Consider the following 15928-nt stretch of genomic DNA (forward strand, 5'->3'; position numbering starts at 1 on the left):
TGTGTTTGTTGACAATCTGTATATCTTCTTTGGAGAAATACAAAGACCTTCTTTGGAGGTCTTCTGCCCAGTTTTGGATTGGGTTGTTTGTTTTTTTGATATTGAGCTGCATGAGCTGCTTGTATATTTTGGAGATTAATTCTTTGTCACTTGCTTCGTTTGCAAATATTTTCTCCCATTCTGAGGGTTGTCTTTTCGCCTCTTTTATGCTTTCCTTTGCTGTGCAAAAGCTTTTAAGTTTCATTAGGTCCCATTTGTTTATTTTTGTTTTTATTTCCATTTCTCTAGGAGGTGGGTCAAAAAGGATCTTGCTGTGATTTATGTTATAGAGTGTTCTGCCTATGTTTTCCGCTAAGAGTTTTATAGTGCCTGGCCTGACATTTAGGTCTTTAATCCATTTTGAGTTTATTTTTGTGTATGGTGTTAGGGAGTGTTCTAATTTCATTCTTTTACATGTAGCTGTCCAGTTTTCCCAGCACCACTTATTGAAGAGGCTGTCTTTTCTCCATTGTATCTTCTTGCCTCCTTTATCAAAGATAAGGTGACCGTATGTGCGTGGGTTTATCTTTGGGCTTTCTGTCCTCTTCCATTGATCTATATTTCTGTTTTTGTGCCAGTACCATATTGTCTTGATTACTGTAGCTTTGTAGTATAGTCTGAAGTCAGAGAGCCTGATTCCTCCAATTCCGTTTTTCTTTCTCAGGATTGCTTTGGCTTTCAGGGTCTTTTGTGTTTCCATACAAAATGTGAAATTTTTTGTTCTAGTTCTGTGAAAAATGCCATTGGTAGTTTGATAGGGATTGCAATGAATCTGTAGATTGTTTTGGGTAGTATAGTGATTTTCACAGTGTTGATTCTTCCAATCCAAGAACATGGATCTCTCCATCTGTTTGTATCATCTTTAATTTCTTTCGTCAGTGTCTTATAGTTTTCTGCATACAGGTATTTTGTCTCCTTAGGTACGTTTATACCTAGGTATTTTATTTTTGTTACAGTGGTAAATGGGAGTGTTTCCTTAATTTCTCTTTCAGATTTTTCGTCATTAGTGTATAGGAATGCAAGAGATTTCTGTGCATTAATTTTGTATCCTTCAACTTTACCAAATTCATTGATTAGATCTACTAGTTTTCTGGTAGCATCTTTAGGGTTCTCTATGTGTAGTATCATGTCATCTGCAAACAGTGACAGTTTTACTTCTTCTTTTCCAATTTGGATTCCTTTTATTTCTTTTTCTTCTCTGATTGCTGTGGCTAAAACTTCCAACACTATGTTGCATAATAGTGGTGAGAGTGGGCAACCTTGTCTTGTTCCTGGTCTTAGTGGAAATGGTTTCAGTTTTTCACCATTGAGAACGATGCTGGCTGTGGGTTTCTCATATATGGCCTTTATTATGTTGAGGTAAGTTCCCTCTATGCCTACTTTCTGGAGGGTTTTTATCATAACTGGGTGTTGAATATTGTCGAAAGATTTTTCTGCATCTTTTGAGATGATGATATGGTTTTTCTCCTTCAATTTGTTAACATGGTTTATCACATTGATTGATTTGCGTATATTGAAGAATCCTTGCGTTCCTGGGATAAACCCCACTTGATCATGGTATGTGATCCTTTTAATGTGCTGTTGAATTCTGTTTGCTAGTATTTTGTTGAGGATTTTTGCATCTATGTTCATCAGTGATATTGGCCTGTACTTTTCTTTTTTTGTGGCATCTTTGTCTGGTTTTGGTATCAGGATGATGATGGCCTCATAGAACGAGTTTGGGAGTGTTCCCCCTCTGCTATATTTTGGAAGAGTTTGAGAAGGATAGGCGTTAGCTCTTCTCAAAGTGTTTGATAGAATTGGCCTGTGAAGCCATCTGGTCCTGGACTTTTGTTTGTTGGAAGATTTTTAATCACAGTTTCAGTTTCAGTGCTTGTGATTGGTCTGTTTATATTTTCTATTTCTTCCTCGTTCAGTCTCAGAAGGTTGTGCTTTTCTAAGAATTTGTCCATTTCTTCCAGGTTGTCCATTTTATTGGCATAGAGTTGCTTGTAGTAATCTCTCATGATCCTTTGTATTTCTGCATTGTAAATTGTTACTTCTCCTTTTTCATTTCTAATTCTATTGATTGGAGTCTTCTCCCTTTTTTTCTTGATGAGTCTGGCTAATGGTTTATCAATTTTGTTTAACTTCTCAAAGAACCAGCTTTTAGTTTTATTGATCTTTGCTGTCGTTTCCTTCATTTCTTTTTCATTTATTTCTGATCTGATCTTTATGATTTCTTTCCTTCTGCTAACTTCGGGGTTTTTTAAATTCTTTTTTCTCTAATTGCTTTTAGTGTAAGAGTAGGTTGTTTATTTGAGATGTGTCTTGTTTCTTGAGGTAGGATTGTATTGCTATAAACTTCCCTCTTAGAACTGCTTTTGCTGCATCCCATAGTTTTGGGGTTGTCGTGTTTTCATTGTCATTTGTTTCTACTATTTTTTGATTTCCTCTTTGATTTCTTCAATGATCTCTTGGTTATTTAGTAGTGTATTGTTTAGCCTCCATGTGTTTGTATTTTTTAGTTTTTTTCCTGTAATTGATATCTAATCTAATAACGTTGTGGTCAGAAAAGATACTTGATACGATTTCAGTTTTCTTTAATTTACCAAGGCTTGATTTGTGACCCAAGATATGATCTATCCTGGAGAATGTTCCATGAGCACTTGAGAAGAAAGTGTAATCTGCTGTTTTTGGATGGAATGTCCTATAAATATCAATTAAGTCCATCTTGTTTAATGTATCATTTAAAGCTTGTGTGTCCTTATTTATTTTCATTTTGAATGATCTGTCCATTGGTGAAAGTGGGGTGTTAAACTCCCCTACTGTGATTGTGTTGATTTCCCTTTTTATGGCTGTTAGCATTTGCCTTATGTATTGAGGTGCTCCTATGTTGGGTGCATAAATATTTACAATTGTTATATCTTCTTCTTGGATTGATCCCTTGATCATTAGGTAGTGTCCTTCTTTGTCTCTTGTAATAGTCTTTATTTTAAAGTCTGTTTTGTCTGATATGAGAATTACTACTCCAGCTTTCTTTTGATTTCCATTTGCATGGAATATCTTTTTCCATCCCCTCACTTTCAGTCCGTATGTGTCCCTAGGTCTGAAGTGGGTCTCTTGTAGACAGCATATGTACGGGTCTTGTTTTTGTATCCATTCAGCCAGTCTATGTCTTTTGGTTGGAGCATTTAATCCATTTACATTTAAGGTAGTTATCAATATGTATGTTCCTATTATCATTTTCTTAATTGTTTTGGGTTTGTTATTGTAAGTCTTTTCCTCCTCTAGTTTTTCCTGCCTAGAGAAGTTCCTTTAGCATTTGTTGTAGAGCTGGTTTGGTGGTGCTGCATTCTCTTAGCTTTTGCTTGTCTGTAAAGGTTTTAATTTCTCCGTCAAATCTGAATGAGATCCTTGCTGGGTAGAGTAATCTTGGTTGTAGGTTTTTCCCTTTCATTACTTTAAAATATGTCCTGCCACTCCCTCTGGCTTGCAGAGTTTCTGCTGAAAGATCAGCTGTTAACCTTATGGGGATTCCCTTTTATGTTAATTGTTGCTTTCCCTTGCAGTTTTTAATATTTTTTCTGTGTATTTAATTTTTCATAGTTTGATTAATATGTGTCTTGGCGTGTTTCTCTTTGGATTTATCCTGTATGGGACTCTGCGCTTCCTGGAATTGATTGACTATTTCCTTTCCTGTATTAGGGAAGTTTTCAACTATAATCTCTTCAAATATTTTCTCAGTCCCTTTTTTTTTCTCTTCTTCTTCTGGGACCCCTATAATTCAAATGTTGGTGCGTTTAATGTTGTCCCAGAGGTCTCTGAGATTGTCCTCAATTCTTTTCATTCTTTTTTCTTTATTCTGCTCTGCGGTAGTTATTTCCACTATTTTATCTTCCAGGTCACTTATCTGTTCTTCTGCCTCAGTTCTTCTGCTGTTGATTCCTTCTAGAGAATTTTAAATTTCATTTATTGTGTTGTTCATCCTTGTTTGTTTGCTCTTTAGTTCTAGGTCCTTGTGAAACGTTTCTTGTATTTTCTCCATTCTGTTTCAAAGATTTTGGATCATCTTTACTATCATGACTCTGAATTCTTTTTCAGGTAGACCACCTATTTCCTCTTCATTTGTTTGGTCCAGTCGGTTTTTACCTTGCTCCTTCATCTGCTGTGTATTTCTCTGACTTCTCATTTTGCTTAACTTACTGTGTTTGGGGTCTCTGTTTCACAGGCTGCAGGTTCGTAATTCCTGTTGTTTTTGGTGTCTGCTCCCAGTGGGTAAGGTTGGTTCAGTGGGTTGTGTAGGCTTCCTGGTGGAGGGGACTGGTGCCTGTGTTCTGGTGTATGAGGCTGGATCTTGTCTTTCTGGTGGGCAGGTCCACGTCCGGTGGTGTGTTTTTGGGTGTCTGTGTCCTTATTATGATTTTAGGCAGCCTCTCTGCTAATGGGTGGGTTTGTGTTCCTGTCTTGCTAGTTGTTTGGCATAGGGTGTCCAGCACTGTATCTTCCTGTTCATTGAGTGGAGCTAGGTCTTAGCGTTGCGATAGAGATCTCTGGGAGAGCTTTCACTGTTTGATATTACGTGGGGCTGGGAGGTCTCTGGTGGACCAATGTCCTGAACTCGGCTCTCCCACCTCAGAGGCTCAGGCCTGATACCTGGCCAGAGCACCAAGACCTTGTCAGCTACACAGCTCAGAAGAAAAGGGAGAAAAAGAAAGAAAGAAAGAGAGAGAGAGAGAGAAGGAGGGAGGGAGGGAGGAAAAGAAAGAAAGAATAAAATAAAGTTATTAAAATAGAAAAAAATTAGTAAAAATAAAAAAGTAACAAAAAAAAGAGAGAGAAAGAAGAGAGCAACCAAGCCAAAAGCAAATCCACCAATGATAATAAGCGCTAAAAACTATACTAAAAAAAAAAAACAAAAACGGACAGTCAGAACCCTAGGACAAATGGCAAAAGCAAAGCTATACAGACAAAATCACACAAAGAAGTATACACATACACACTCAGAAAAAGAGAAAAAGGAAGAAAAATACATATATATATATATATATATATATATTTATAATTAAAAAGAAGAGAGCCACCAAATCAATAAACAAATCTACCAATGATAATAAGCTCTAGATACTAAACTAAGATAAACATAAAACCAGAAACAAATTAGATGCAGAAAGCAAACCCCAAGTCTACAGTTGCTCCCAAAGTCCACCGCCTCAATTTTGGGACGATTCATTGTCTATTCAGGTATTCCACAGATGCAGGTACATCAAGTTGATTGTGGAGATTTAATCCACTGCTCCTGAGGCTCTGGGAGAGATTTCCCTTTCTCTTTGTTCACACAGCTCCTGGAGTTCAGCTTTGGATTTGCCCCGCCTCTGCATGTAGGTCACCTGAGGGTGTCTGTTCTTCGCTCAGACAGGATGGGGTTAAAGGAGCAGCTGATTCGGTGGCTCTGGCTCACTCAGGCTCGGGGGAGGGAGGGGTACAGAATGCGGGGTGAGCCTGCGGGGCAGAGGCCAGTGTGACATTGCAACAGCCTGAGTGCCATTTGTTCTCCCGGGGAAGTTGTTCCAGGATCACGGGACCCTGGCCGTGGCGGGCTGCACAGGCTCCCCGGAGAGGAGGTGTGGATAGTGACCTGTGCTTGCACACAGGCTTCTTGGTGCCTGCAACAGCAGCCTTAGCATCTCATGCCCGTCTCTGGGGTCCACGATGATAGCTGTGGCTCGCACCCATCTCTGGAGCCTATTTAGGCGGTGCTCTGAATCCCCTCTCTTTGCGCGCCGCGAAACAATGGTCTCTTGCCTCTTAAGCAGGTCCAGACTTTTTCCCGGACTCCCTCCCGGCTAGCTGTGGCACGCTAGCCCCCTTCAGGCTGTGTTCACGCCGCCAACCCCAGTTCTCTCCCTGGGATCCGACCTCCGAAGCCCGAGCCTCAGCTCCCAGCCCCCACCCGTCCCAGCGGGTGAGCAGACAAGCCTCTCGGGCTGGAGAGTGCTGGTCGGCAGCGATCCTCTGTGCAGGAATCTCTCTGCTTTTGCCTTCTGCACCCCTGTTGCTGTGCTCTCCTCCGTGGCTCCAAAGCTTCCCCCCCGCCACCCCCCGTCTCCACCAGTGAAGGGCCTTCCTAGTGTGTGGAAACTTTTCCTCCTTCACAGCTCCCTCCCAGAGGTGCAGGTCCCGTCCCTATTCTTTTGTCTCTCTTTTTCCTTTTTTCTTTTGCCCTACCCAGGTACGTGGGGAGTTTCTTGCCTTTTGGGAGGTCTGAGGTGTTCTGCCAGCGTTCAGTAGGTTTCAGTAGGAGTTGTTCCACATGTAGATGTAGTTTTGATGTGTTTGTGGGGAGGAAGGTGATCTGCACATCTTACTCCTCCACCATCTTGAAGGTGCCCCCTGATTCTTACCTTTTAAATGATAATTAAAAGCTTTCTCATCTTAGACTAGTAAATATTGCTGTTAGAGTGCTACTACTTATTTCCCTAAAAAGAAAAGTTCAGTTTGCTGACTTCTTGAAAAAGTTAGAATGAAATTTGGAGTAATTCTCAGGGATAGTATCACGTCCAACCTCTGTCTCCTTCCGGCTCAGTCCATCCTTAGTGTGTTGACTGTTCTGACATTTCCATTATGACAGCGCAGGTATTAAAGGAGTCTGGACAACAAGGGTCAAAGAAATCAAGATGCTAAGTGTGAGCAACAAACCCAGTCAAGTTGCAAGAAGGGGATTTTCAAACTGAAGGAGTTTCTTCCTGGCCAGGACTTCTTTGGTTTCCTGTTGAGTGGCAGGGCTGAGCTGTGTCATACGGGGCACAGCCGGCCAAAGGACCACTCTTGTACTTCCACATCATTCATCTTGCAGATTCTGATACTCACTTGGTAACTTGCCCTGTGTTGTCAGTGACCCATGGCCTTCATACTAAGTATGCTTGCTTTGTAAACTCTGACTCATCTGTCCAGTATTAAGCATCTTTAAGAACACAACCCCTTTTCACTAATCACCCAGCCTTCTCTACTTTCCTCTTCTCTGTTTCTCTTTCCTTTGAAATAGCTCCCTCAGCATTCACTGCATACCCTTATTGCTCTATTCTGCCCCATTCCCTAATCAGCTAACCTATAGTTAATGTATATATATGTATGTTTTATTATTAAAGGAAGTTCTAGAATCCTGTTTACAAAGTCATTTTTTTAATTCCAAAGAGACTAAGGAGCAGTTTCTTCCTGCCTGCAGTCCCCATATAGATTTGTAGCAAATAGGAATCAGTCTTTATAAGCTTTAAATCTAAGTACACCCTCTTTCTCTGTGTTATCATTGATCCTATACCTTTTCTCTCCACATTAATATAGGACCAAGACATTTTTTACCAAAACAGACCGTTTTTATCTTTATTGAAATTCTATGGAGGCAGCTTTCCACCCACCCCCTGATAATTATTCCAGGTGTCATAGGGAGCTCCCTAGTGGGCAGTAGTGTGTCTTAGTGGTTAAGAGTGCAGTTCTGAAGCCCACTGCCTGGGTTCCAATCCCAGCTGTGACACTTACTTTTTCTGACCTTAGGAAAATAACTTCTCTGTGCCTCCATTTTTTCCTCATTGGTTAAATAGGGCTAATAATAGTAAGAATTAAATGCGAAAAGACACAAGAAAAGGAAATACCTGATAGGCAGTAACATTATCATCAGCCATGGGACCCACAGACCTGACCACACACGCCTCACTTTGAGTATACTCATGGGCCTTGAACTTGTGAACCATAAGCTTCTGACTTGCAACAAAAATCTCATCTTCAGCACTGTGCACCATACTTAGCCATAAGTTTTCAAACTGGTTCCCTTCTCCTAAATTAACAGTGGGCCAGTTGGTATCTTCTTTCCATACTAATCATCTAACTATACATTTTAATTTTCCCATGTCTCGGTGCCTTTTATTGCTTACATAAGCACAGCATTTTCCATTTATGGCTTGATTCACTTATTACCCTCAGAATCATTCGTACTCTCATCCCATATGGCTGTTCAACAGTCACCATTTGCTTACTAATTTTTTATTTTGAAGATGGTATTTTTTATTAATGTCATTTATTTCCGTTGGAATCAAACCCTTCTTATTCGTATTTTCAACATGTGGAATTGCTTTTGTATTTAACAGCCAAAATGGAGTTAGTATTTATAAAACACTCTATACTCTGAAAAACGAGATGGCCAAATGATAGTGACCACTGTTGACTATAAATGCTGTCCTTCGCTGTGAACAGGGTGAGCGTGCTTTTGTTTCATACTGAAACTTTCATAAAGTAAAATTTTACAAGTAGAGGAGCTTCTGTATTTGCTTCTTAGCTGATCTCTTTGCCTCACCAGTTTCCCTTCCCACAGGTTACAGTACAGCAAAGTAATCTTTACAGAATATTTGTATCATATCACTTCTTTGAGCAGTAGCCTATCTTGCCTTAACTAGTATCTAAAGAATTGAGTAATTAAATTCTTCTAATTTGGAATGTGCTCTTTTTACTTCCTTTCAATGAAAGAAATACTATGTTAATAGTCGAGTAAACTTGACTTACATAATGCAGGCCCAAATGTAGGCCTTTTTTTTTTCTGTTTAATAATACCCCATGCCCTATGATACATTGCTTTAAATTACTTTATGCATTATATCATTTAGGATCATATTGTCTTGTATGCTCTCATACCTGTTTATATTTTATGTTTCTTGGATTCAGTTAATAAGCATAAATCATTTTTACAAAACTTCAATGCCTATGAGAGCATTAATTTTCTTCATGCTCCTCTTTTGTGCTTTTCGTATTGTATCTTATGCACTTAAGGTGGTCAGTAAACATAGCTGATTTTTACTTATATTTCAGTTTTGTGGTTTGTTAAAACCAAAGGAACAAAGACTGCAGGTCGCTTTTAGTCATAAAGTGCCAACAACCCTTGTCAGTTTTGAAAAGAAATCCAATTCTTCATCTGCGGAACAGGAAATTGTACTTTTTCTTTTAAAAGTAGCTCATTTCTAACCATAAATTTCCTTGCGTGCCTCTTTTTTTCAAGCTTTAAAAACCATGAAATCTCAAATTGAAGGGCAGTTTGACGTTACTTTGAAGTTACCCTCTTCTCTCCCATGTGGCCTCTAAAGTAGAGGTTGTTTGAACAGTTTATATTTCTTAAATGGTTGCTTTAAAGATAATAGGTATGGTGTACTAATCCAGTTTTAAAACCATAGCTATTTGCTTTTCTGTGGGATTATTGAACTAGTATCAGAATAAACATGAAGTCTTGAGTGTTTCTCAATCAGTTTTGTCCTGTTTTCTAAACTATACAGTGAGATCCTTGTGTTTTAAACCCGGAAATTATCAAAATCTCATTAAGAGCTCCATCAGAGAATCTCTACCTATTTATTCTTCAGTTAATTCTCCTTTTCTTAATTGAGAACATACATGATAAATTTAAAACTGTATATATTTAGTTTAGCCTTTCAGTGCATTTTAACCAGTAGCATTGTAATAATGCCATTTTCTTTTATTTTTCATTCCAAATATCCTGTACACTAGATTCACTACAAATGAAATAGGCTTTTGGGGACTAATCAGATAACCTAATCACTGCATTCTCCTGTGAAGAAGTCTCTATCCAAGTTGAAAGTTGCTACTTTTTTTGTTGTTGTTGCTACCTTTTTTGAATGAATGTTTAGAACCCTTTTAATTTGGGAGCTTCTGTTTCTGGAGTTACGGGAAATTTATCAAAAGCAGAGTTACATATCATCATCATCCTCCAAAATACATGAGCATTTGTTTATATCGAAAGATACTGACTAAAGTAAATTAAATAGTTTTTTTTTTTGGTAGATATTTGTGTTCTGAGAACAAAAAGTTGATACTGGTTATTAAGAGATATATTAAGGAAGCAAAATGAGCAAAGACTAAAATACAGTCATTCCTGCCATAATGCCATGTGTGTGTTCCTGGAAAATCTCACATTCTGCAAAAGTGAACACTAAACTAACAGGGCTTATGAGAAAGGTAATGTTGGTACAGATTGCTTCCAGCTGTATAACTTTTTAAGTTTAGCGCTACCAAGTAAAATATCGATCCAAGTGGCAGCACAGATACCTTCTGACGTTTACACCTAGACCCAGTCCACACTTTGCAGCCATGTACTCTGGAGTTCATACTTCCTCCGTGAAGATATTTGCTTCTAGTGGAGACCAGTTTAATCAAAACTAAAAACATAATTCGGAGATACCCTTCACCAATTAAAGTGTTTTGTTTTATTTTATTTTGATAGTGGGGAAAGGTGTTCACATCTCCGTCTATACTTGCAGCCTCCCAAGATAGCTTAATATAAAGGAAAGTCAAGTAATTCTTTAAACCAGTAAAAGTAACCACGTCTTGCAGTAAAGGAAGGTGCTTCTGTAGGGGTTTTCTCCTGCCCCTGGTTACTTCAAGTCATTAATATGCTGGGAATAAAATCTTTCACAACTTTGCATTATAGTGACAAGATTCCTCTATTTGCCAATTACATATAAACTAACTCTATTGAAGAAATAACCAGACAGTAGCTATTGATAAAATAACTATGTGTAAACAGTAGAGAAGATAGGGCTAGAATAAATGCAGGTAAGAGAAGGTCAGGTTTGGTACATCCTAAAGTGGAGTATAGTCAAAATCTAGAAAGATGAGGTTAAAGCTAGCAGAACCAAATAAAAATTTTCTTTAGAGCAAAAAGAAATTCATTCCATAAAGCAGTGTTTTGTGAGTATGTATCCCAATCCATGTCAGATAACCAGTTAATTGTGGCATAATTTCCCATTCTTTCAAGAGTGTAATGGTGCCCAGCACATATTAAATGAACAGTTACTGCCCTCTTTCCCATTTAGCCTGAACACTGCCTTAGTAATCACCTCAGTACCTCATTCCAGGCATTACTGCCAACCAATCTGATTTGGCATATCTTGTGACGTTATTTATTAACAACTTGCCGTAATCCAAGCAGTGTGCTAATTCCTTTACCAAAATAATTGTATTTAATTCTTGCAGCACTCTATGTGGTAGGCGGTTTTTTGAGGAAGTGGATGCTTAAGTATTATCAAACTGATTGCAATAATAAGTCACCTCAAATCCTTTATGTAAAAGGGTATAATATGAAATGAATAATAGTATAAATATAACAAAATAAGAAAACAGTGAAATTACAGTTGATGGTAGATACTTAAGCTGAAGTGTTATTATAAGTTGGGAATGGGAAATCATTATAAGATACTGAAATAATGGAAAAATAGAGGACTCAGAAAGCCAGTTGGAAGACTGGGGCAGATGTGTAGGACATAAAGCAAGCCTTGATTTAAGAGGTGGTGAAGGCAGCCTCAGGTTCTGACTTTGAGATTTCTAGTTTTAGTTGCTGTGAGCTTTATTTCCTATGCTTAAAAAATCCTTGAGATTGCTTGTGGTATTCTTAAGGTAAGTTTCCTTTTTACTTGAATTAGGTGAAATGACTATTCCTTTTGCCAAATATGATGCCTAAGATAATAACGATTCAGAATATAGAATAAAGAGAAGGATTTGAGAAACACACAGTTCTGATCATGTTGAATTTGAGGTTGGAATGTCCAGTGGGCCCTTGATTATGCAAAATCTCTGGGTTAAAGATTTTTAAACTCATGAACTATAGATCATAGTGGAAATGTAGGAGTGAATGAGATCTTCCATAGAGAGTGAGAAGAGTAGAAGGCTTGGGCATGAACCATGAACACCAATATATCAGGAGCTGGCTGAGGAAGAAGGATCTAGTGCTAGAGAACTAACACTGAATAGTCTGAGTTAGAAGAACCAGAAGAGTGATGTCAGCAAAGTCAAGGTAGTACAGTATCAAGAGGAAAAAAATCACTGTCAGATGCTCTGGAGAGATCAGGTACCATTGGGAGTGAGGGTACATTTGATTTGGTGGTGAGCTCCGTGATGGCCTTTGCTTGCTAACACAGTTCTTAAGGGGTAAAGGTAAGAATTGGAAGTGTGATCTCAGTGGGTCAAAGAGAAAATGCAAAGTGATGAAATACGAAAAAAATGTATCAATGCATCCTGATAAGTTTCAGAAATATAGTGGAAATATATTATGATGATGAGGGGGGCCATAATTTAGGGCTGAAATAGACCTTAGAGATATCCAAACAGCAACTCCTTATTTTAACACATGAGGAAACCAAGTCTTAAAAAGGTTTAGTAGTTTATACTGTGGCAAAGCTAATAGTGGCAGATAGAACAGATGGCATCTAGGTCTTCTGATTCCAAATCTACCAGTATATATAGGCGAACTCTAAGCTCAAAAGGGGGGGGAATTTTTTCATGATTTCTAATGTTTATCACACTGTTTGAGCATTTGGATTTATTCTTTCTCATATATAAAAGGGAATAAGTTATGCTTCTGCTAGAGTATATTAATCTACATGCCCAATGTATTAATATTGTACGTATAAAAATGTTGATAAAAAAACCACTGGCTGGATCTAAAACAAAATGCCAAACTCAGTCATGTTGCAAAATTTAAGCAAAATACGTATTCATAACCCATTAAGAGAAAATAATTTTGTTTTTGATTGGGGAGAATCATTAATATTTATAAATAATGTTATAAAAGTACTAAGTGAATTAGAAATGTAAGATACTGAATCTTAAAATAACCACTCTTATTTACGAGTAGTATGTCTTATCCTTTGGCAATTGTGTGAAAATAAAGTATTCACAACAGTATTTTTGAGCATCCATACCAGATCATCATTTCTTTAGTCTTTGGTATAAGAGCACCACCTATGGGTTTCTCAGATGTTTGGGGAAAGAAATTTTAAGCAAAACCTAATAAAATTATTTCTAGTTTTCCCCTATAATTAGTCTCTCCATCTCCATTTATTTAAAGGTTAAGAGTTGTTTGCTTTGTCATAGATTATTCCTACCCAGTTTTTGGATGTGTCTCACTGCTGTTAGATCAGCTAATAAGTATTTCAGTACTTATATGCCATTTACAGTGTTATACTTGTAAGTTAAACACAGTTTAACTCAAAATTGTATTATTCTCTTTAATGTAAATGAATCTTTTAATGAAAATGAACAGTTTTCTACATCCTGGGGGAGAGATGATAATAGTTTTTGCCAGTTTATTTGTATGTTTGTATCTTCATGAACTTAAGAATTTGTTCAGCATACTGCTACAAAATGCTTTGGCAAGAGGAGGTAAAGAAAGAAAAAAGGTCTTATGAATGATTTAGGGCATCTTTTCATTAATTATTGTGATAATAACTCATTAGAACAAGGTTGGAAGCAAAACTCTGGCACTTCAGTATTAATAAGCCCAAAATAGAATCACATTTGGATAAATTTAGTCTTTTCCTAAAGTATCAAATTACACTGTTTTGTAAGGGAAATTTTACTCTTAATGAAATTTAACGAAAAAAAAATTGGAAGCTTTGTGTGTGGGCAATAAGATGTATGCTAGGCTCTTGATATATTATATCCTTGTGTTTTATGCCATGAATCTCTGTGTTTGAAAAGTGATTAAAATCAAGATCCCTTTGGCGGTATACCCTAATTCCAGACTAGACGCATTTTAGGCATGAACCTGCAGAGGTTTAAAACCTCGATTGCATGTTTTTTTCAGGGAATGGGTAATTCTATAGAAATAAGTATTGACTCTTTGAGCAATATAGCTTGCTTTTATTTTGATCATTATGGATACAAACTTTGTAAAATTACTTCCTAGCATAATTACCCTAAGTTGAGCAGACTGTAACCTCTAATACACACACACAGACACGCACACACACAATGGTCATTTTGGCAGCTGCTCTCCCCACTTCTAATTTGCTCCTTCTAATCCGCTCTTACTTTAAAAATAAGCTAATCCAGTTTGTCAAAATTGTATCAGATAAGAGGTTCCAAGATTTTACATTTTCCTGAAGGTTTAAACATTCATTGCATTTTCTTGGAACCAGTGACTCTTTTATAAATTAAGGGAGAATAAATTGTCAGATTATCAGCTGAATTCTAGATTGGTAAAATGTGAACTGTGAGAGTTCAAGATAATGAAAGGAGAATAATACAGGGAAAGTGTTGGTAGTAGTTTGAATTTATTCTCTATTCTAAAATATTTAGATATCTAACCACATCATGCTACTTTAATCACTGACTATTTCAAGCCTTTATTTTTAAAATAATTTAGGAATCATTTATGACCCTGTAATAAAGTTCCGAAGTATTCATGGAATGAATTAAAGAACTGCTTTGAAGTAATTCTGAAGTAATGTTTTGCTGTCTTTATCCAATCATCCACTAACTTCTTAACAACCCAGCATCTTACTGTTATGTTTATACGTGCTTTCCTTTAATTATTTTGTTCAGAAGACTATTTATCTGATTTTTTTTAATTTAAAGTGTCCAAAAAGTAGTTCAGTAAAGTTGAACTTTAGGTAGTTTATAATAAAATAAATTTAAAAGTGAATTTTGAAAAAAGATAGATGGATCAACTGATCTCCATGGCCAAAGCTAGCAATCTTAACAATTTTAATGTTATTCAGGGATCCAATTTGAAAACTTCCACACCTCCCTAAAACGTTGTATTTAATTAGAATAAGATACTTTGACTAAAAGGGAAGAAAATAAAATGATTTCATTAGAATAATAAAAGCTTTTTAAGGTCAGCAATACCATATTTTATTGTATATGATTTGATGTCTGAAGTTTTTTATTTTTAAATAAATACTGATTTACTTAATGCTTTGTTTTAAAGTATAATAATTAGCTAAGATTGCTTTGACTATCTTCCAGCTTGTGGAGAAACTCCAGAACAAATTCGAGTACCAAGTGGTATAATCACGAGCCCAGGCTGGCCTTCTGAATATCCTGCCAGAATCAACTGTAGCTGGTTCATAAGGGCAAACCCAGGGGAAATTATTACTATAAGGTAATTCTGATACCTTCCTGTATTATTGTATGATATTTTATTACAAAGTATAAGTTCAGTTTCCAAGTATCATTGCTCAACATGCAGTAATATAAAAAGATGATTTTTCAGAAAATATAGTAAATTATATTTATCAGTACTATCTTGAGGGTAGGAATAGCAACCCGTTCTTCCTCTTTTATTAGGGCATGTGTTTTGAATATTTTCTAATGGCGGTAATGAATTTGCACTGAGCCATCCGTATTCTTCTAGGCAGTTTTTTAACAAAAGGTACACATTTGCAAAACAGCTTATTAGGATCAACAGTGTAATCTTTGGCCATGAGACAAATAAACAGGACTCAGTAATCCACTTGGAGATCTAACCCATAATCTTGGTCTTGTTAGTAGAGTCCTCTACCGTAATGAGTTACAACATGATTGTAGGCTATGTCTGTGTATAAAACTTAAAATAAGCTGATGATGGATAAATACTGTGTCTAGAAAAATCTCTTTCTTTCATAGCACTGAGACAATAGAACATTTGTTAAGAATACAAAATGAAAGATATTCCTAGGGGAAATAACCATAAGTTTAAGATCCTAAGAATAAATATGATATAAATCAGGAAAATTAAGATTCATTTACAGACATTTAAAATTGCAGAGAAAAACTGTGGGAGTAAGATGTTAAGAAGGAAACATTCAGTGGAACTAGATATTGCTTGCTTAAGGAAATTATATAAAAGCTATTAGGAAAAAAAAAAAAATTTGCCTGAAGGGGAGAAAAAAAAATAGTGTACCTAAACAAAGAACCATAACACAGTTAAGAATGCCATTCCTGTCACAGAGACAGCACAAAGGCATCTTTGACATTCTTTCATTAATTACATTTTTATAGGTAAGGATCATGGAATTTTAGATTTAGAAGAGACCTTGTAGATCATAGACATACATCCCTTAATTTTACAATTTTTTTACAAATGAGATTGTAA

General features: G+C 36.8%; 1 protein-coding gene across 4 annotated transcripts in view; it reads left to right on the plus strand.

The window, feature by feature from the left end:
- The window catches only part of LRP12 (LDL receptor related protein 12), an 82021-nt gene that overhangs the window by 47617 nt on the left and 18476 nt on the right, over window positions 1–15928 (plus strand). For 3 of the 4 annotated variants that reach the window (XM_059901990.1, XM_059901992.1, XM_059901991.1), the window contains one exon: window positions 14821–14956. In XM_059901990.1, the coding sequence (XP_059757973.1) occupies window positions 14821–14956 (136 nt within the window). Of the gene's footprint in view, window positions 1–14799; window positions 14957–15928 lie in introns of all 4 variants that reach the window. The other variant, XM_059901989.1, reaches the window with a different exon arrangement.

This window comes from Balaenoptera ricei, chromosome 17 (assembly GCF_028023285.1).
Source record: "Balaenoptera ricei isolate mBalRic1 chromosome 17, mBalRic1.hap2, whole genome shotgun sequence".
Taxonomy (NCBI): domain Eukaryota; kingdom Metazoa; phylum Chordata; class Mammalia; order Artiodactyla; family Balaenopteridae; genus Balaenoptera; species Balaenoptera ricei.